Source organism: Myxine glutinosa, chromosome 9 (assembly GCF_964187855.1).
Source record: "Myxine glutinosa chromosome 9, kmMyxGlut1.1, whole genome shotgun sequence".
NCBI classification, from domain to species: Eukaryota; Metazoa; Chordata; class Myxini; order Myxiniformes; family Myxinidae; genus Myxine; species Myxine glutinosa.
Window position 1 is genome coordinate 17,444,118 of NC_136269.1, and position 22,313 is coordinate 17,466,430.

The 22,313-nt window shown below is 47.2% G+C and overlaps 1 protein-coding gene across 2 annotated transcripts in view; it reads right to left on the minus strand.

Annotated features, from left to right (window-relative positions):
• Positions 1–1,534: 1,534 nt before the first annotated feature.
• The window catches only part of ARV1 (ARV1 fatty acid homeostasis modulator), a 30,265-nt gene continuing 9,486 nt past the window's right edge, over positions 1,535–22,313 (minus strand). The window contains exons 2-5 of one of the 2 annotated variants that reach the window (XM_068129550.2): positions 22,106–22,225; positions 20,424–20,577; positions 5,324–5,563; positions 1,535–2,551 (exon numbers count right to left, since the gene is read on the minus strand). In XM_068129550.2, coding sequence (XP_067985651.2) covers positions 2,409–2,551; positions 5,324–5,563; positions 20,424–20,577; positions 22,106–22,225 — 657 coding nt within the window. In that variant the 3' untranslated portion in view covers positions 1,535–2,408. The remainder of the gene's footprint in view (positions 2,552–5,323; positions 5,564–20,423; positions 20,578–22,105; positions 22,226–22,313) is intronic. The other variant, XM_068129549.2, reaches the window with a different exon arrangement.

Here is a 22,313-nt window from a genome sequence, read left to right on the forward strand (position 1 = left end):
GCGGCTTGATTTCGCTGGAGGTGATAAAAGCGACTGCAGGGGACTGCTTTACGAGATGAGAGATGACTGGAGATGACTGGAGATGAGCTGGAGAGGAGCAACGAGGCTGCACCAAGGAGAGGCCTTGAGAGATACGCTGGGGGATGACCTGGAAGAGGAGCGCAATCCACCGCAAGCCCTACCTACCTACCTGCCTGCAATATCCCCTGTCGTTGGAGAGACGCGCTGAACGGAGGGAGACGGCTCCACCCCAGGAAGAGGAGCAGGTGTGCCGAGCCAGCGCGTGACGGCCGCGGATACGCGACGGAGGTTTTCCCGCCAAAACCGCGAGGGGTTGAAAGCTGCTGCCTCCGACCTTGCCTTCCTCTCAAGCAATCAACCTCGAGCCATTACCTGCCTGCAATATCCACCGTGTGAGTGTGAACGTCCTGTCCTACTCGTTTGTCTTGGGGATTAAGTAAATGAAATAGAATAAGTTAACAATGCACTGTGTGACTGCTCTTTTCCATCTATTGCTGTAAATAATATTGGTCGCTCTAAAATATTGCTTGTGTGTGTATAATAAATCTGTTCTTCCTCCAAACTCTGTCTTTCTTCTCTCTTCTTCTCTTTCGGTCGCTTTAGAGGTTTCCCAATTGAATATCTGTAGCGCGATTAGTCAACGTTCGGTTGGAATCGGGTTCTAATCGGGGAGTAACTGTTCGGACGCGGTTAAATACACCACCGCTCGGTAAAATAACATCCAAAAACCGTGTCCGTAACAATACTCATATCCACCTTCTTAACAAGGCCCATGTACAGCACATTCCTGGAAGCCATCAATTAAGGGAAACAATGGAACAAGCGTGAACCACTGGTCCACAAGTCCAACTCAACCTGGTATGGAGCATCCACTACCACCACCTGAAGGCACTCACGGGATACTTCAGTAACTAGATGGTATTCACAGAATACTTACCCTGCGCAGTCAACTTGGTGCGATCCAACTCTTCTGTTTTGAACATTTTTTTTCCCTTTGATCCAATATGGCTGCCAGACCACGTGAGCGATGACATCATAAATTTATATTCTGTAATATAATTGTTGCATAGATCACGCTCAATACATTTCAAACTAATCAGACAGTGTTGTATTTGTCGAGTTATGACGTCATAACGAAGGCACCGATGACGTCATCATTAACATGTCTTATTCCCCATGGGGAGTAGTCGACAATGAGCCAGGTCCCAATTTTTTTCATGGAGATGTTTCAGAGATATAGATGTGCGAAGTTTTTCCAAGATGGTGCCTGTACCACGTGACCTATGACGTCATATCATTAAAATATTCTACAGGAGGAGGTGCTCCTAATGGTGAAAATTTCACGTCAATCGGAACAACGGTTGCCGAGAAAATGTATTTTTTAAAATGTAGACACGTACGGCACACGGAACACGTACGCACATGAATGCTTAACCCCGCTTTTCGCTTCGCGAGCGCAGTGTAATAAATACGCAGCACCAATGAATGTGCATCGAAGGAATGAAATCAAGTGTTTGAGATGATTTGCATTTTTGTATTAACATTTTAAAGTATGAAACACAAGGTGAATGCAAAAAGTATGTAGAGTACGAAAATACTTCACTTCATGGTATCGTCAAAACATTTACCTGTCCACAGTGAGAATGCATTCAAATAACGACCAACGTCTCCAATTCCATTTGCACGTATCACCAAGTAATGGCTTTCTCCGTCAAAGCGTTTAAAAGGTGAGAAACTCAAGTGCAGTGTCAAAGTTCACATGAGGCTGGCAGGTAAGCCTGGAGGTACGCTCACTCCACTACCGGTTACGGAAGGCACGGTTCGAATCCCGACCAAGACATCCAGCTATAAACTGGTGTTCCTTCGGCTTGCCGTTAAACTGGGCGTTATTGGTGGATGTTAAAGTACCCACGGTGTATTTTGTGAAGAGTAGGCGAGTTATCGCCGGCACCGTGGTCAAATTCCAAATTCCTGCCCGGAACGATTGGTTGAGCGTCACACCTGGCCAACCGATTCGTGAAAGACTTGGCCCAGAAACTTCCTCCGGCCAACCACACGGGAGAGTGGGAACAATTGTGGCCATTGAAGACGTTTAGTTCAGGCGAGTCTCACATGCCTGGGCACGCCGCCATTCCTCGGTGCACGCCTCATCATGCCCCCGACCCCCTCCGACGCCCCTCCCCCTCCCATCATAGGTAAGAGCAGGAATTTGTAATTTGTTCAGGGTGCCGGCGATACTTCACCGACATTTCGCAAAGGATACAAAGGACACCGTGGACTCATGCTGGCAGAAAGGATGCCAGGTTTAACATTGGTGCTGCCACTCCCCAGCGCACTCCTCGCCACGCCACCATTCCGTAGCGCAGGCGACGTGACGCTGCCATTCCTCAATGCACGATGGCTGAATACATATGCAGCGATGTTCCATAGTTCCACAGAAGATGCCTGGTGACCCAAGCCGTGGCAGCCTCCACAAATAATGCCACCAGCACCATAGAGCACGCGGTCCTGTGCAGAGTGCCAAGCACGACTGTGGAAAAGCACGAGTGCGTTGTTGCAAAGGTTTTTTTTCACATACAGTACCTTCAGAAAGTATTCACACCCCTTGACTTTTTTCACATTTTGTTGTGTTACAGCCTGAATTTAAAATGCAATAAATGGAGATTTTTTTCACTTGTCCACAGATAATACAAAATAATGTCAGTGAAAATTTTTACAAATCAATTAAAAATGAAAAGTGAAAATAAAAATCTGAAATGTCTCCAGTCAATAAGTATTCAACCCCTTTGCTGAACATTCAAATTGAGCTCAGATGCATCCAAATTCCTTTGATCATCCTTGAGATGTATCTACAACTTGATTGCAGTCCACCTGTGGCCAATTCAATTGATTGGACATGATTTAGAAAGGAACACACCTTTCTATACAAGATCCCACAGTTGACAGAGTTTCTGCTCTGACATGCGCTATCATGAAGTCCAAAGAACTATCCGTAGAACTCCGAGATGGAATTGTGAGGAGGCATAGATCTGGGGAAGTGTATAAAACAATTTCTAGAGTGTCTAAAGTTCCAAAGAGCACATTGAGCTCCATCATTGGGCAATGGAAAGAATATGGAACGACCCAAACCCAGACCCTAGAGCTGGCCGTCCGAGCAAACTGATAATGGGGAACAAGAACCTTGGTCAGGGAGGTGATCAAGAACCCAATGACCACTCTGACAGAACTACAGAGTTTATTGGCTGAGATAGGAGAACCTGCTGGAAGGACAATAGTCTCGGCAACACATCACAAATCAAGGCTTTATGAGAGAGTGGCTAGACTGAAGCCACGCCTGAGAAAAAGGTACATGACAGCATGCTTTAAGTTTGCAAAAGGCACGTGGAAGACTCAGAGCATGGCACAAAATAATCCGTGGTCTGATATGACAAAAATTGAACTCTTCAGCCTGAATGCAAAGCGCTACATCTGGCAGAAACCGAGCGCAGCTCATCACCCATCCAACATCATCCCTACCGTGAAGCATGGTGGTGGCAGCATCGTGCTACGGGGATGCTTTTCAGCGGCAGGGACTGGGAGACTTGTAAGAATAGAGAAACCAATTAATGGAGCCAAATACAGGTAAATTATTGAGGATAACCTGCTTCTTTGGAGGTACGCTCACTGCCTGGAGGATAAATTATTGAGGATAAGAGTGCAAAAGACCTTAGACTGTGGCGAAGATTTACGTTCAAACAGGACAATGACCCCAAGCATGCAGCCAAATCAACACTGGCATGGCTTCAGAAAAAGAATGTAAAGGTCCTTGAGTGGCCCAGCCAAAGCCCAGACTTAAATTCCATTGAGAATCTATGGAAAGACTTGAAGATTGCTGTTCACTGATGCTCCCCCATCCAACTTGACAGAGCTTGAGCAAATCGACAAGGAAGAATGGGATAAACTCCCCAAATCCAATGGGCTGAACTGATAGACATACCCAAGAAGACTCGAAGCTGTAATCGCTGCCATTGGCTCTTCTACAAAGTATTGACTCAGGGGGTTGAATACGAATGGAAATTAGATATTTCTGTATTTCATTTTCAATAAATTTGTAAACATGCTGAAGCAAATCCGAAATTTACAGTGAGAGACAACACTAACCCTTAAAATACTGGAAATTAGTTACAAAGGTGTTAGTCATACAGTCGTGGCCGAAAATATTGGCACCCTTGCACTCTTTTCAAATAATGCACCATTTTTTTCCCAGAAAATTGTTGATATTAAAAAATCTTTTGGTATCCACATATGTATTTATTTGGTTTCAGTGGAACAAAACAAAAAAAGCTGACAAAAAAATACTAAATCTTAGCTTATTCCACACAGGAATCCTAAAATTGCCCGGACAATATTATTGGCACCCTTTTGAAGTTTTTATAAATATAATTAGATTTCAAGCAGGTGATTCTCCCTTACTTTGGGATTGAACTCACACGTGGTGAGTTGCAGGTGCCTGCAATATAAAAATCACTTATTCAACCAGTTTGAATGGAGAAAAGGAGTTTTTCGATTTTTCCAAGATGGCGGCCGAACCACGTGACCTATGACGTCATAATTATCATTAAAAAATTCTACAGGTGGCCAGCAATGAGTCCAGATCTACATCCCATTGAACACCTGTGGGGAGATCTGAAAACAGCAGTTGGGAGAAGGCACTTACACGAGCACTTTTAGAGAAGGAACTTTTAGCTCTTACATGAGCCTCGATCTTGCTGCATACAACACCAAAAAAAAAGAAAAAAGAAAAAAAGGCACCCTTCAAATCTGGGAGAACTGGAGCAGTTTGCACAAGAACAGTGGGCCAAACTGCCAGTAGAGAGGTGTAGGAATCTCGTTCATGGATATACGAAGTGCTTGACTGTAGTTATTTTGTCCAAATTCTGTGCTACCAAATATTAAGTCTAGGGTGTCAATAATTTTGTCAATGCCATTTATTTTTATTTTCTGATTTGAAAGGATATATTAAGTTCTGAATCAAAAACAAACGTTCTGTAATATTAACAGTGAAATAAGGAATTGTGGAGACCAAATACTTTTGTCAATTTCAGCTTATTTTTCGAGAAAATTTTGAGTTATTTGAAAAAAGTGCAAGGGTACCAATATTTTTGGCCACGACTATAATGATCAAGCTCTCAAGTGGAAAGATGACCGAGTGAGGAGGTAGAAGGTATATTCATGATGAGGTTCTTTAAGGGACGGGGTCCTGTAGGAAGAAACAGTCGTCGAAGAAAGAAAAACAGAAAACAGGAAGGGACAAACATGTTACCTCTCGCAGCCTGGGCGTTGGATGCAAGCGTAAACAACTTGAGAAGCGCCAGGCACACCAGGGTATGGCTGTGGCACCAGATAACAGCAGGGACCAGGAGAAGCTTGCCGTAGTTGGAAAGAAGCAGAGCCCTTAGGAGAAGTCGGTAATCAATGGGACGAGGGACGATGGCCCAATTGGGTGACAGCTGCGTGATCAAGCACAGAAAGCCAAATGCTGCCACCAGGTACGAGTTCAGTTCTGTAACGATACATGGAATGTCCGTCAGTAATGATACGCAAAGTGTGTTCGGAATAGCAATACAATATCAACGTGTCAGTGGATCCGTTAACACAGACCGACGGAGCTGGAGGTCAAAAGACCTCCGCACATGCAGAAGTGGTGTTTACATTTACTGCGTCCTTAATTTACACGATGTTCTTTACCATTAACATGACCCAAAGAGTTACCCTGATTGATAAAACGAATCTAGCAGTTGGTCATGCATGAAGGCATGAAGGCAGGAAAAAGTTTCTTGGAATAAATTGATATATATGGAAAACTTACATGGCCCAGACCAGGATTCGAACCCAGGTCCTCTGAAAAACCGTACCAGTGCTCCGCCATCTGAGTTATCTTGGCGATCCTGACTGAGAATGCAATTTTCCCACACATATGATTGCCACTCCGTTTCCGTCAATGCTTCCGGGGCACTCGCAGCCAACCATAGGAGCACCAATGGCCTAAACACGAGAGGGTCTTCCTCCAATGGGAGGACAAATCCATCTCCTCTATTATAAACACCACTGGGGATGGAGTGAAGCAATTAGAATATTAGATCAATAAACAGGATTAAATAATTAAAGTGATATATGTGGGAAAATTACATACCCAAAGTAATTTTTACCTGCACTGGGCATGTAATTTCCCCACATATATCACTTTAATTATTTAATCCTGTTAATCTAATTTCTTGCAATACTTCCACCACCGAAGAGGTTATATATTCACCCCTGTTGGTTTGTTTGTCTGTTTGTGAGTACGATATCTCAAAAGGTCGTGGATGGAATCGGACGAATCTCTTGGTGGACAGGCTTGTTGTGTGACGAGGACGGATCGATTCGATTTTGGTGAAGATCCAGATCCGGCCCATCAGTGAGATACAAAACAAACTCTTCGGCCTGGCGGAGGTATGCTCACTACTGAGTGCCGTTCTAGTTACCCTCGCCTGAGGAGAGGGTATTGCATTTGAGTCCGTTTGTTTGTCTGTCTGTCTGTTTGTTTGTTTGTCCGCACAGAATAAATATGATTTTCTTTGCAACCGTTGGTCCGATTGACAGGAAATCTTCACCATAGGTGCAACTCCACCTTTATAATTTTTTTATGATAAATATGAGGAACAATTATGAAGAATTATGTCATAGGTCACGTGGTTCGACCGCCATCTTGGAAAAAAAGAAAAACTTTGCACTCGTCAGGTTCACTATGTTTTTTCGTTCAAAATTTTTGGAGATTAGCAAAACTATACATTTTTGGAATACTCAGAGCATGAGGAATCCAAAAATTAATGTTTACATTTGCGTAGACACCTTTGCGAAAATGACACTCAGGACAATGATGAACATCCGTAAAAGCATATTCCTGAACGGTATAGACCTCGTAGATGCTGTGTATAGGACTTATAGTTCAATCTGATACTAACAAGGCTGCTTCTTGCTTTATAAACCCATACCTATAACTTCAAAGGACTTGCAATATCATGTATTATGTAATGCAGTTATATCACAAATATAAAGACAATGGTTTTCAATTACCTTTGTTTGTTGCTTTTCTATAATCCTGAGCACTATTTTGAGGCCTTTACTGGATTCCATGACCCAGAAAATATGGGATTAGCATATTTAATTTAGTCTCTAGGTTGACTAGAAGCCGAGATCGCGCAAAATATGTCTTTTATGGTGGCCATTTTGAAAATCCAAAATGGCGGCCGTGCAGGTGTCTGTGCAAATGCCAACATTGATTTTCGGATTCTCCATGCTCTGAAGATTCCAAAAATGTACAGGTTAACGAATCTCCCAAAACTTTTAACGAAATTATATTTGTTAACATAGTGAACCTGACTACCCCTCTATACTGTATCTCCAAAAGCGCTGAATAGAAAAAAAATCGAGACATGGCTCATTGCAAAGAACTCTCCATGGGGAATAAAATACACTACTCACAATAAGTTAGAGATATTGTGGGAGTGAGTTTATTTTTTTTATAGGGGTTAGGGTTATGGTATTGAAATCAAGCATGCTGTGTTTTGTCACACTCATTAATAACCATAGAATTAGGACCAACAACTTTTTTCAACATAATTAATACACAAAATCAACCACACCGAAGAACCTGCCAATATCCCTAACTTATTGTGAGTAGTGTATGTTAATGATGATGTCATAGGTGCCTGCATTATGACATCATAATTCGACAACTACAAAACTTCATCCTATCAAGATGAAATTTATTGAGCGTCATGTGGGCATAAATTGGTGGAGGAAAAAAATAATAATGACGACGTCATCGGTCACATGGTTCGGCCGCCATCTTGGAAAAACCGAAAACATTTGCACCTCTATATCTCTGAAAGCGCTGCATAGAAAAAATTGAGACATGGCTCATTGTAAAGAACTCTCCATGTGGAATAACATCTGTTAGTGATGTCATAGGTGACTATTATGACGTCATAATTTGCCAAGTACAAAACTTCATCCGGTCAAGATGAAATTTCTTGAACATAATCTAGGAATAAATTCGTGGAGAAAAAAAAATGATGACGCCATCGGTCACGTGGTTCGGCCGCCATATTTGTTTTAACACAAAAGCCTTAAAAACCACTGAAAATACATCCTGGCCAGGGTTTGCAATCTCCGATTGCTCTTTCTTGTTTAAAATGTGTTTACCCTGCGCACGTAAAGCAAAAAGTGGGGTGAAGCAATTGGTTCACTTTGCCTGTATGTCTATCGACAAACGTAAGTTTATGATCGAGGAACTACTTACCGTAACTTCAATTTGATGTTATATTTTGATGGATTATGACGGACATAACAATTTCCTCGACGGTAAAGTGTGGCGCTGGTCGAAGACTTTCACCATGTTGCGGAATCCCTTCTTTCCACGTTGTATATTGGTCGCATTCCTGTGAGGATGAATCTGGCAACGCCTGTAATAAGCTCCTTATGCCGAGCAGAACCAGCACCATAGGGGTCACAGTTTGGAAAGAAGTCTAAATAAGATGAAGGGGAAAAATGATCACTATTACCACTTGCGAGTCCTTCCTTTTCCTTCCTTGGCACACCCAAACTTCTATCCACCCACAAGGCCTTCATCCACAGCTTGATGGAGTACTGCTCTCCCGTCCGGGCTGGCTCCCCTGCCCCCACACCTTGATGCAGTGGAAAACAAGGCCTTCAAGATTATTGGAACCTCCTGCGATGAGGGCCTATCATGTCTATGGTAGGGCCTATCACTTCACCATCGCAGACAGGTCGGGGATCTCTGTCTTCTCCCTCCTCCTTTCTGGTCTTGCACCCTCTGCTCTTTCCATTCTTTAATTCCCCCTCCCACCCCCTACATCCCCCCTCCCAGGTTTGTGAAGGGTTCACAGTCCATCATCAACCCCCTTCTGGTAAAACTACATAAATCCTGGATCACTGCTCATCTCTACTCATTTGTTCCTCTTTTTCCCCACCTGTGGAACCAACTTACACATCATGTTCAATGTCATTCTTCCCTCCAGTTCTGCAAGACTGATTCACAATGCCTTGGTTCTGCAAGACTTAAACTTGACTGATCTCTCCGTACAGGTTGCTTCTGACAAACCAGACGTGATCTGCTTAACAGAAACTTTCCTCCTTCATGATGTCTCTGATTCCTTGGTATCTCTCCCAGGTTACTCCCTCCTCCGGTATGATAGACCTGAGCCTCGTCCTGGAGGGGGGGGGGGGGGGGGGGGGGTTGCTATCTTTATAAAAAAACTCTCTTCCTCACTCGCCCTGCACTGCCCTCTCCACCTCACCCCCAGGAATACCTTTGGCTACGGCTTCCCCTTCGCTCCCACCTTTTGTTCATATGTGTGTTGTACCGTCCACCAAACAGTGATGACTCCATCTACATCTCGCTGTCTGATAATATGGACCAACTTCTATCTACCCATCCCAACTCTCTCTTCCTCATATGTGGTGATTTCAATTGTCACCATGCCAGTTGGCTGGGTGTGGGTACCTCTCTCACCAGCCATGGCTCTTCAGCAAAGGACTTCTGTGACTCACTGGGACTGACACAATCTGTCAATTTCCCGACCTGGATCTCAGTCAACGGAGCATCTTCTCTTCTGGACTTGGTTATGACTAACTTCCCTGAAAATGTCTGCTGCTCTTCTTCTGCTCCAATCGGCTCATCTGATCATGTGCTTGTTAAAGTGGACATCTCTCTGACCATTCTCAGAGAGCCTCCTCAGCGTCGACGAGTCTGGCATTTCACTCAGGCCAACTGGCACGGTCTTCAAGCAGCCATCAATCATCTGGACTGGTCTCCCATCTCTACCGCCTCTGACATCAACTCATCCTGGGAATTCTTCCAAAGTAAATTGCTCTCTCTCATGCACAGATTTATCCCATCTCGTCTTCAGTTGTCATACCCTTCCTCCCGTCCATGGTACACGGATTCTTGTGGTGAGGCTATTGCCCAGAAAAAACTTGCTTTCGTCTCCTGGAAAGCAAATCCAACGGAAGGAAATCTCATTTCCTTTCACAAAGCCCAAAACAAGTGTGTGTCCACCCTCAGGAGAGCCAGGAAACAATATCTCTCCGTTCTCAGGACAGAACTCTCTTATCTGTCTCCCTCTTCCAAATCCTGGTGGCATCTGGTCAAATCTGTTTCTGGTGTTTGTTCCCCCTCCATCCCCTCCCTCATCTCAAACGGCCACACGGCTGACTCCGCACATGAAAAAGCTGAATGCCTCAACTCTGTGTTTGCCTCTAAATCTTGTGTCCCAAACCCATCCCTCTCTGTACCCACCGTACCCAGCTGCTCCTGGACTCTGTGTCCTTTCCTCCTGACAAGGTGGAAAAGTTTCTGTCAACCCTCGACTCTGATTCTGCAACTGGACCTGACGGCATCAGCCCACGGGTCCTAAAATCCTGTTCTTCCGCTCTTTCACTCCCTCTCTCTGTTCTCTTCACCCTCTCTTTTGCTCAAGGTCATCTGCCATCTGCTTGGAAATCTGCCAACATCACCGCTTTGCACAAAAAAGGTGCAAAAACAGATCCCAGCATCTACAGACCAATCAGCCTTCTCCCAATTATCAGCAAAGTCATGGAATCCATCATTGCTTCAGATATGAAATCTTTCCTCTTGTCCAATGGCTTGATCTCTGATTATCAATTTGGTTTCAGACCTGGTCACTCTACTCTGGACATGCTGCTTCTGCTTTCTCAACAATGGATGGAGGTCCTCAATGCCAAACAGGAAATTAGAGCTGTCTCCCTTGACATATCACGTGCCTTCGATACGGTCTGGCACCCCGCTCTGCTCACCAAACTCTCCTCTTTTGGTATCCATGGAAATCTCCACGCATGGCTGGCGGACTTCCTCTCTAGTCGTAGTCAACGTGTGGCCCTGAATGGGTTTCTCTCATCTCCTCTTCCTGTTCAGGCTGGAGTTCCCCAAGGCAGTGTTCTGGGCCCTGTGCTTTTTCTGGTCTTCATCAATGATCTCTCTGACTCTCTTGAAAATCCTCTCTATCTCTTTGCTGATGACTCTACTCTCTGTCGCTCCATTCTTCATCCCTCAGATCGGCAGTCTACAGCCTCCTCACTCTCTGCAGACCTGGACAAAATCACAGACTGGGCAAACAAGTGGAACATGTCTTTCAATCCTGACAAATCTCACACTCTTACGATGTCTCTCCGAAAAGACCGACTGGACAACCCTCCCATCCACTTTCTGAATAATCCTCTCCAAGAAGTTCTGTCACTCAAGCTTTTGGGTCTCACTATCTGCCATGATCTTTCCTGGGAAAACTACATTTCAAATCTGGCCTCTAAAGCCAGTCGCCGACTGGGCATCCTCCGTCGTGCGAAGTCCTTCCTTGGCACACCTGAGCTCCTCACCACATACAAGGCTTTCATCCGCAGCTCAATGGAATACTGCTCTCCCCTCTGGGCTGGTGCTCCTGCCTCACACCTAGCTCGTCTTCACGCTGTTGAAACCAAAGCATTCAGAATCATTGGAATCTCCCACGATGAAGCTAACTCCAAGGGCCTCTCACTCACTCACCGCAGGCAGGTTGGTGGTCTTTCCGTCTTCTACCGACTCCTCTCTGGCCTTGCCCCCCCCCAGCTCTCTCTGGGCTCTGTCCCGCAAATATTCCTACAGGTCGCACAAGATCTGCCTGCAACCCTCTTATGGTTAAACTGCCAAAATCAAGACTCTCTGCTCACCTTCACTCCTTCATTCCTCTTTTCTCCCGCCTCTGGAACAAACTCCCTCACTCTCTTCAATCCCACTCCACCCTCCAGGTCTTTAAAACAGCTGTTCACCACCATCTCTCGTCTTCCCCCATCCAAAACCTTGATCTTTTCTATCCCGCGAATTTCACCCCAATTCCACTTTTTCGAAATACCAACTTCTGTCCTGGAAGTCCTTGGTGTCCTTGTGTTTTATACTTCTCCCACCCCCCCTCCCCCTTCCCATGCCTCCTCCCCCCAAATCTCCCTGCTCTTAAATGTTGTGTGCTCTCAAGTGTTTGTGTGCTTCCCCTTCTCTTGTCTTCCGTTCCCTCTTTTTATATATTTTGTTTGTCTGGTTGATTTGTTTGTGAAGTAAATGTCAGCTCTTTCACGAGCCTCGATTCAGTATACAAAAAAAAGAAGAAAAAAAAGACAGCTGATCACCCCATCTCAGATCGTCCCCAATCCAAAACAATGATCTTTTCTGCCCTCGTTAACCCCCCCCCCCCCCCACGCCCCCACCAATCCCTCCTCTTTTCAAATTTCCAGTTTTCCCTCCAAAGATTTTCCTTCTGCATCTATCTTGCCCACCCCATGCATCCTCTACCATCCCTCATTCCTTCCCACACCCATTGTTTGTCCAAGTCTGCCTCTATCTTGGCCTTCAACTCTGCTGTTAGTGTTCCCCCAACCCCTCTCTCAACTGCTCTTTTGTGCTGTTGTGTGCTCATCTGTTCAATGTACTCATTCCAGCTCTTCCATGAGCCTCAACTATGTACAGTATATTGTTGCGAATATGGAATTTGGCCTCCATATCCGCTTGTAAATATTCCCCTATTTTCTCCGATACTCCCCAACTCTCCCTTACCCCATTCCCTAGTCCCATTGTCTGTAAACAACACCCATTAGAGCCGATCTTCCCCTTCATCCCCCCATTAAATGTCGTGCCCAGGTCCCCCGCACCACACGTAGACAATTATAGGACATCTTGCTAGTTATTCTTAATCTATGTCAGTTAAGGACTTGTTTCCATTAATTATGACTCTTCGTTGCACCAGAATGTGATTATATGGCACCTGTTAGGAAGTTTAGGACCTCCCCATACCTCTCCGCATCTCTTCCCCATGAAGAAGCGCCAACTACAACAACAACAACAAAAGGGGGGGGGCGGCGCGGTGACGGCATGGGGAGTGGGCGTCCTCCTTCCGGCTCGGTTAGCCGCCATTGACCACGCGCTCCACGGGGTTACCACGAAGGGGCTCCCTGTCGGCCCCTCGTCAAGGGCGGAGCCGGTAACCCCCGCACCCAATGAGAAGCCATGGGCCGATGCCATCTGGGGCGGCGCTAACGAGCCGAGGGCGTGTCACTCCCCGCCGGATATACGCGGCCCCGCGCCGGACGTGACGTCAGATGCGCCCCGAGCTTGGAAGGACAAGACGCCACCCTCCCGAGCGCTGAGCGACCTCCCCGGCATCTCCACCAAAGTCGCGACCCACGAGCGCTGAGCGACCTCCCCGCATCTACTGGACACCACCGTACGTGATTCTGTCCCTGAGCCAGGTGCACCTGAGCCATCGACTGCCGCTTTCCTTGCCATCAAATCCCATGTGAGTCCGTTGTTGTCCCGTTTATCTGTCGTCTGTCGGGGAATAGATAAGACCGTGATTAAGTGCCCACCTTCCTATGTTTCCCTCTTGCCCCTGTAATCTGACCTTCCGCAATTGCTTTAATAACAACCTTTGAGAACCGTATCCCTGGTGTCGTGTCCTATTTAATTCCAGCCGTGTGTCTTCTTTTTCCTTCATTGGTCTAGCATAGCGCGATTAGTCAACCCCGGGTACAATCAGGGTAAACTTGTACGGATACGGCGGCCATCCCGCTCGGCCCACCATAACATCTTGAGTCGTGTCCGTAACAATTGGTGTCGGGAAGTGGGATAGGTCCCGGAGCGCGTTTCACGCGCTCGAAATTATAAAGTAGCCAAAATTTTTTTTTTTTTTTTATTAAAGCAAAGCCCGAATTTTGAAAGTCGCGCTATGGCGGATCAAGTCGGCTGGGGTCCGGTAGGGGAGAGTGAAGCAGGGTCGGTCCAGGACCAAATTGAGGGACAGGATGAGAGCGAAGCAGTGAGGGTAGCAGGTTCGCAAAATAGCGCCGTCACGCACGACGATGGGGGCGCGCAAAATGGCGCCTCGCACATGGCCGCGGCGACCACGCCCGCGACCGTAGTAGCGCCCCTGGTGGATTCAAACCTTTTCCTCCTGCAGATGAGGGCCCTTATGGAACAAATGAGGGACGAAGCAAGGGCTGATAGTGAGAAAATGGAAAACAGAATGGGGGAGCGACTAGGGAATCAAATCGGGGGGTTAGACAAGAAATTTGGGAAGTTAGACAATAATTTTGAGGAGTTAGACAAGAAATTTGGGAAGTTAGACAATAATTTTGAGGGGTTAGACAACGGGATAAAAGAGGTGAGACATGGGTTAAGGGGGTTAGAAAACAGTATGGAAGCCAAATTGAGGGACATGAGGGACCAAGCGGAAAGGGAAGTTACACAAATGGGGCAGCAGATAGAGGGGGTCAGAATGGGGGTAGAAACCAAACTGGATGCTCACAGGGAGGAAATGGAGCAGATGAGGGTGGCATCTGGGCAGGAGATGCAAGTAATGGGAGAGGAGATCAGAAGAGGAGTGAGTGAGGAGGTCGGAGGAGTGCGCGAGGAGGTGAGGCACTGTAAGGAGCACATGGAGAAGGAGGTGAGAAAGGGGACTGTAAAGTTACAAGGGGGCATAGAGGACCTGACGCAGGAAGTAGAACAACTGACAGAGGGACAAAAAGAACTAACGGACCAGGTAAAGAAGAACACATCAGTAATAGGAGGGTTAAAAGCGACACAAAATGACCTAAAAAATGACTTGGTAGTGACGAAGAGGGAATGTCAGATGGTACGTGAGGGACTGACAACGAGGTTGGACGAGGTGATAGAGGTAATGGAGACGAAGGACCGGCAGGTGAGGACGCACATGGAAACGGTCAAGGTAGCCTTAGAGGACGAGCTTGAGGAGACGTACCGGGATATAAAAGAGGTGAAGCAGAAGTTAGAAGAAGTGGAAGAAGGGGTGAGCGAAATTAAGAAGCGACGGAGAGGGGATAAGAAAGAAATAAAAGAGGAGGTAAAAGAATTGGTCCAACGTCTGTGTTCGGATCGTGGTGAGGTGCTCATTAACCGAATGAGGGATTCGCAGGTGATGGAGGAGAAGCGAAGAGGAAGAGGACCCGGTGTAAGTGGTGACCAATATGGTCGTGCGTATGATGCGCCAGGTGATTTGATAAGCTTGGGGGTCGAGATAGACCCGGGTGTTCGTGAGAGGCCGTTGGTGAAGTGTGCGACAGGTCTGGTGTGCGAAAAAGGAGGTGTGCGAGAAAGTCCGACTCTGGGGTGTGTGAGGAAAAAGTGCACACCGAGGAGTGAGTGTGCCGTCAAGAGTGAGTTGGTCGAAGCGCGTGTGCGAGGGGGTACATGGAAGCGCGGTGTGGTGAGTGTCACAGAGGGTGTGACGGGAGAGTGTGCGCAAGAGTGTGCGCGAGAAAGGTGTGTGACGGACAGGTGCATGGGGAAAGAGTGCGCTGTCAGAAGTAAGGAAGCGTGTACACCTGTGGTGAGTGTTACAGAGGGTGTAACGGGAGAGTGTGCGAGAGAAAGGTGTGTGACGGACGGGTGCATGAGGAAAGAGTGTGCCGTCAAGAGTAAGGGTGAGTGCGCTGTCAAGAGTAGTGAGAGTGACAAGGAGCGTGAGTGGGTTGTGACAGGTGAGAAAGGAAGCACACCTGGAATAGAAGAGCGTGAGTGGGAATGCACGCTGGAATTGGTAGTGAGGCACGTGGTTGGGTGTGCGAGTGAGGGCACACCTGTGATGGTCACAGAGGAGGTGACCGAGGAAGGGGCGCGAAGAGGTGTGTTGGTGAGGTGTGCGACCAACGAGTGTGTGCCAAAGTGTTCGGTGGTCAGGTGTGTGACCAAGGCTGTGAGTGGAATGAGTGTACCTGGGTGTGTAAGGAAAGGTACGAGGAGCATGGGAACAGCTGGATGTATGGGCACGAAAGGGGTAGCGTATGCGTGTAAACATCCAGGTGAGGCATCGACGGTAACCGGGCTAGAGGTTAGAACGACTTATAGCCGAATCGGGCCCTCGGTGCGCGTCGGGCAGCCCGATAGGAAGGGTCGTCATGGCGACCACTTTTTGGTGAGACGTGCCGGCAGGTCGAGATCGGGCCATGGGATGGCTCCGTGCCGAGGTGGTGCGTGGGATCTCGGCCCGGGTAAGCGTAGTGAGCGATGGGCCCGGTGGGTAAGGGTGGCATCCCTGCCACTCTTCCCATAGTGGGGCAAATGCGCAATAGATTATGGGGTGTATGGCAGTGAAAACTAGCCCGGGTGGGTTAGGATATTGATAGGGACCTAGAAGATGACATTAGGTAACGTTAAGGTTAGCTAGTGACTGATACCTGTAGTGGGGACGCAGGTAGATTAGTATGGATGATAATGACGTGGGAGCGCAATAGTTTAAAGGGGCGACAGGGAAGCGCAAGTTTCAGAGGGGAGTAGTTAGCTGAGATGATGCCGTGTGTTTGAGATTGAACAGGTGTGATTGCACAGGTGTGAGAACTGGACAGGTGTGTGGAGTAGTGAGTGTGTGGATCAGCGCGAATGCGCTTGGGGAGAGAAGGGTGCAGGCGGCACCAGGTGTGAGAGCACAGGTGTGCAAGGACAGGTGTGTGAAGTGAGTGGTACGGAGTGGTGTGCATGGTGCGAAGGTGTGGATGGGGGAAGAGTGGACCCCTCTTTCACGAGTACCCGGGGCGGGTAGTGTAAGTGTTAGGTAGAGGGTACAGGTAAATTGTGGTTGGATATTGGCATCTGTGGTGCGGTTGCAGAATGATGTTTGGATGGGTGCATTAGTGTTGTGGAAATGGCTGGGCGTGTAGCCTGTTAGTGTGTGTAGTTGGTTGGGCACTCCACCACTGTGAGGATGTCGGCCAGGTGAGGCCGCAGGTGGGCTCTGGGAGCCGGTAGAGTTGTGGATGGGGCCCGAGGATCCGGAGGACGGACCCGGGTAGCCCAGTGCCAGAGAGGGCACCGAGTGGGGAGAGCGCCAGAGGGCCTTCCCCAGGTAGTTAGGGTAGGGTAAGGAGCAGGTAAGCTCGGAGGCAACTGCAGTGGTGGAGGTGTGCAGGTGGGTAGACCTGCTGGGAGAGCTACACGTCGCGGCCCAGAAATTGTGCGAGGGCACCGGGAGATGAATCGGGGGAGTGAGACCCCAAATTGAGAAGCACCACAGTTTGGTCAATGGGAATTTGGTTCTTAAAACCGCATAGAATGTAAGATGGCCAATGGATTGGCAGGGAAGACCCCGGGTAGTGTAAAGTTGTTAAAGTCACTTAGGAAATAGTTAGGATTAATGAGCCTGTCGCACCATACGCAGCCACTTTACCTGTGGTGATGATGATGACTCCACACCTGTGTTTTCCTTGTTCTGTGTGCAGGAAATAAGGATTGCTGTGTTGGATTGGTGAGACGCATCACGACGTGGATGAGACATTGGGGTGATTCCATCTCTCCCTCCCTAGGAGGGACTGATGATGAATTGGTAATGGCAAATTTTGATGAGAGTTGAAAATGGCAAATTTGATTGGTTAGGAGGGAGAGAAGACGAATTTGGTATATGGGAGGAACGGGGAAGACAGTAGGGATGTTTGTGGATTTGTAAAGTAGATGTTTATGGGTAGTGTTGTGTTTTGTTGATACAGTAAGGGGTAAGGGAGGGGCCATGTAGGTTACCTGGTGGGGGGGGGCGTACGGTAGGAACGTACCTGTCTCACCTGGTTCCCATGTGCCCCCAGTGTGCATCACTTTACATTGCGTGCACTTTTGCGCCCTTACCACCTTACTCACTTGTCTTGTTTTTGTCTCCCACCTCCGAGGATCTGGCTTTGGGGTAGAGAGAGAGGAGAGAGAGGTGCTGGCGACGCAGTTGTGGGCCTGCACTTTCGCTGCTTGCTGCCGGGATCGATACACCATATGGACCGCAATGTTTGTGGCCACCCACGATGGACCGCAGTTCGTTTGCGGCCAAGCACCACCCGGGGATGGACCTATGGGTCAACGTGGCACCTATGCCAAACAGGTGAACCACTAATAGTTGGCCCCCGGAAGGCCACAATATAGAAATGGACGCGTTTGGCGCCTTTCTTTATTTTTGTTAAAGAAGCAAGAAGGCCCGGTGCACCACACGAAGAGCAAGAGACACCTGCAGGGTTAGGGGTTGTCGAATTTATTTTTATTCCAACAAACAATGGTGGTGCACCGGATGGTGCTGACAGTACATGATGGGGTGGTGCTTTTGGTGCTGGAAAGGGGTGCTCTGCACGTTATTAAAGGCCGTCGGCCACAGAGCACTCGTGGGTTGGTGTATCGATGTTGGCAAGCGCGCTCTCTCTATGCATAACATCTGCATGTGTTCCTCCAAAAACAGGTCCTGGATCGTAGTGTAAATAGCAGCGTAGTCTTGTAAATAATGCTCCCTACCGGCTGTATGTTTAGTTTGCGAATTCTTTCCGGATTCGGTTATCCTGTGGGTGTGTTTCTGAGAGGAGAAGGGTGCAATGTCGCAGGGGGACATATTTACTCATTTGTGAATATCCATAAAACTGTCGCACTCAGGGTAGAGTTAATAGTAGAGGGAACTACATTGCGTGCCACACTAAAGTAGGTAAAAATTTATCGGGTCGGGACGCCCCGAGGGTAGAGAAGGGTGCAATGTTGCGAATATGGAATTTGGCCTCCATATCCGCTTGTAAATATTCCCCTATTTTCTCCGATACTCCCCAACTCTCCCTTACCCCATTCCCTAGTCCCATTGTCTGTAAACAACACCCATTAGAGCCGATCTTCCCCTTCATCCCCCCATTAAATGTCGTGCCCAGGTCCCCCGCACCACACGTAGACAATTATAGGACATCTTGCTAGTTATTCTTAATCTATGTCAGTTAAGGACTTGTTTCCATTAATTATGACTCTTCGTTGCACCAGAATGTGATTATATGGCACCTGTTAGGAAGTTTAGGACCTCCCCATACCTCTCCGCATCTCTTCCCCATGAAGAAGCGCCAACTACAACAACAACAACAAAAGGGGGGGGCGGCGCGGTGACGGCATGGGGAGTGGGCGTCCTCCTTCCGGCTCGGTTAGCCGCCATTGACCACGCGCTCCACGGGGTTACCACGAAGGGGCTCCCTGTCGGCCCCTCGTCAAGGGCGGAGCCGGTAACCCCCGCACCCAATGAGAAGCCATGGGCCGATGCCATCTGGGGCGGCGCTAACGAGCCGAGGGCGTGTCACTCCCCGCCGGATATACGCGGCCCCGCGCCGGACGTGACGTCAGATGCGCCCCGAGCTTGGAAGGACAAGACGCCACCCTCCCGAGCGCTGAGCGACCTCCCCGGCATCTCCACCAAAGTCGCGACCCACGAGCGCTGAGCGACCTCCCCGCATCTACTGGACACCACCGTACGTGATTCTGTCCCTGAGCCAGGTGCACCTGAGCCATCGACTGCCGCTTTCCTTGCCATCAAATCCCGTGTGAGTCCGTTGTTGTCCCGTTTATCTGTCGTCTGTCGGGGAATAGATAAGACCGTGATTAAGTGCCCACCTTCCTATGTTTCCCTCTTGCCCCTGTAATCTGACCTTCCGCAATTGCTTTAATAACAACCTTTGAGAACCGTATCCCTGGTGTCGTGTCCTATTTAATTCCAGCCGTGTGTCTTCTTTTTCCTTCATTGGTCTAGCATAGCGCGATTAGTCAACCCCGGGTACAATCAGGGTAAACTTGTACGGATACGGCGGCCATCCCGCTCGGCCCACCATAACATCTTGAGTCGTGTCCGTAACAATATCTATATTATAAGAGGAGCCGTGTCTGTCTGTCTGTTGTGTTATAACTTGAGAACAGATTAATGGATTTCAATAAATCCAACTACAATGGATTCGGGTAACTCCCAGGGGTGTTTGTGATTCCCCAAAAAAAAATAATAATAATAATTGGAAATGTTTTTTTTACAGGTACATGGACACGCGTGTCAAAACTGCAAATGCCAACTTGCGACGCTGGTCATCTCTGCAAGAAGAGCAGGATCTCCCTGGAATTCTTTTTTGGTGTTGCCCCATAGATTAGCCATCACAGCTATGCCGAGGAAAGGCAAAGCCTTGTCTTCCTCTCTCTCAACGATACTCCACACATCCACCGAACCATTCGCATTTCCACCCTTTCCAGCCTTCGTTGCTGCGCTACATTCATTACCACGTATAAACATTACTACGTATCTATACACCACCTAATTTTCTTTTTTTCCCATTAACAACAGTTTTTTTTTTTTAAAGCAATTACACAAAGATTGGTATTCCCGTCAGCAAAATGATGGGTCCTATATTCTAGGATATCCAAAAACTCAAGTGAACAACTGATCAAATAACTTAACACCTCTGCACATATTCTACCCAGAGCCAAGAATTGCAAGCGTGAATACAACATTTTGGATGAAAGGCCGACGTGCAGAGAAATGATAGCTCACCTACAACCACAAGAGCGCACAGCCAATAGAAGTCCCACTCGCGAGTGTAACGAATGATGGAGGATGGATCATCATTGCTGGATGTTGGATGTAGCTGCGTCCAGCGCACGTATCCCTCACAAAGAATGCAGAAGAAGGATATCTTCCAGTAGAACTGCCATCAAGAAAAAATATATACAGTATATAAAGATGAACCAGTCAACATTTTACAGTGAAATAAGTCAAACGTTCACCGATATCCAGATCTGATCATGGCTGCACAACAAACCTTAAAGCAGCTCCAAGCAGAATGCCTCGACAGGGTGGGCCATTCATATTGAAGCTGTCACTATGACATCATATTCATTCACAATTAACATCCTGACTCAGGAATCCATTTTAATACACATTAGCAAGTTGGATATCCAAACAGCAAAACGTTTAAAGTTATTTGTAATGTACTCCTCTTTGGAAACGTGCTGCAAAGTTATAATATTGCCCTGTGACAGAAACAACTATATAACCGCAATGATTACTGACCAAGCTGGATGCCAGCACCAAAGATAACCAAACTGTAGCTGTTTATTCATGACGAATCCAGAATTGGCCACAAAAACAAGGCCCACTTACTGACATGCAGGTGGGAGAAGTCTTCTCAATTTGTGGGTGGGAGGGGAACATGCCATAATCGCCGTCTATCCTTGCCGAGCCTCACCCAATTCAACATAGGGGAACAGAAGTGATGAGATGCCTTACCTCTATCATCGAGATGAGACAATGCTGTCCCATCCCAGAGATACTGAGGATACCTTACCCTACCCACATATACTTTATACATTCCAATGATACCAACGTACACAGAGAATGGCACCAACTTACACAGAGAATGGCACCAACTTACACAGAGAATGGCACCAACTTACACAGAGAATGGCACCAACTTACACAGAGAATGGCACCAACTTACACAGAGAATGGCACCAACTTACACAGAGAATGGCACCAACTTACACAGAGAATGGCACCAACTTACACAGAGAATGGCACCAACTTACACAGAGAATGGCACCAACTTACACAGAGAATGGCACCAACTTACACAGAGAATGACACCAACTTACACAGAGAATGGTACCAACTTACACGAAGAATGGCACCAACTTACACTGAGAATGGCACCAATTTACATGAAGAATGGCACCACTTACACAGAGAATGGCACCAACTTACACAGAGAATGGTACCAACTTACACAGAGAATGGCACCAACTTACACAGAGAATGGTACCAACTTACACAGAGAATGGCACCAACTTACACAGAAAATGGCACCAACTTACACAGAGAATGGCACCAACTTACACAGAGAATGGTACCAACTTACACAGAGAATGGCACCAACTTACACAGAGAATGGTACCAACTTACACTGAGAATGGCACCAATTTACATGAAGAATGGTACCAACTTACACAGAGAATGGCACCAATTTACATGGAGAATGGTACCAACTTACACTGAGAATGGCACCAATTTACATGGAGAATGGTACCAACCTGCACTGAGAATGGCACCAATTTACATGAAGCATGATACCAACTTACATGGAGAATGGCACTAATTTATACCGATGCATTTACGATTCCTTCCCTCAAGATAATGCATCTGTTTATTCACGATATGGACCTGACAGATATACGTACATGGGTCTCTGTGTTGAAGATGACATGTCTGAAGGCCTGGGCTTTGAACAGCAGCAAGTCTATAAGAATGATGGCTGGATCGTATTCCACGTACTTGTCAACAGGATTACCGCACTTCCCCTAGAACATCAATACGACAAAAATAACTCAGTTCGTTAAACTTTTCTATGAACTACACTTATTCATTCATTGAACCACAGAGGAACCA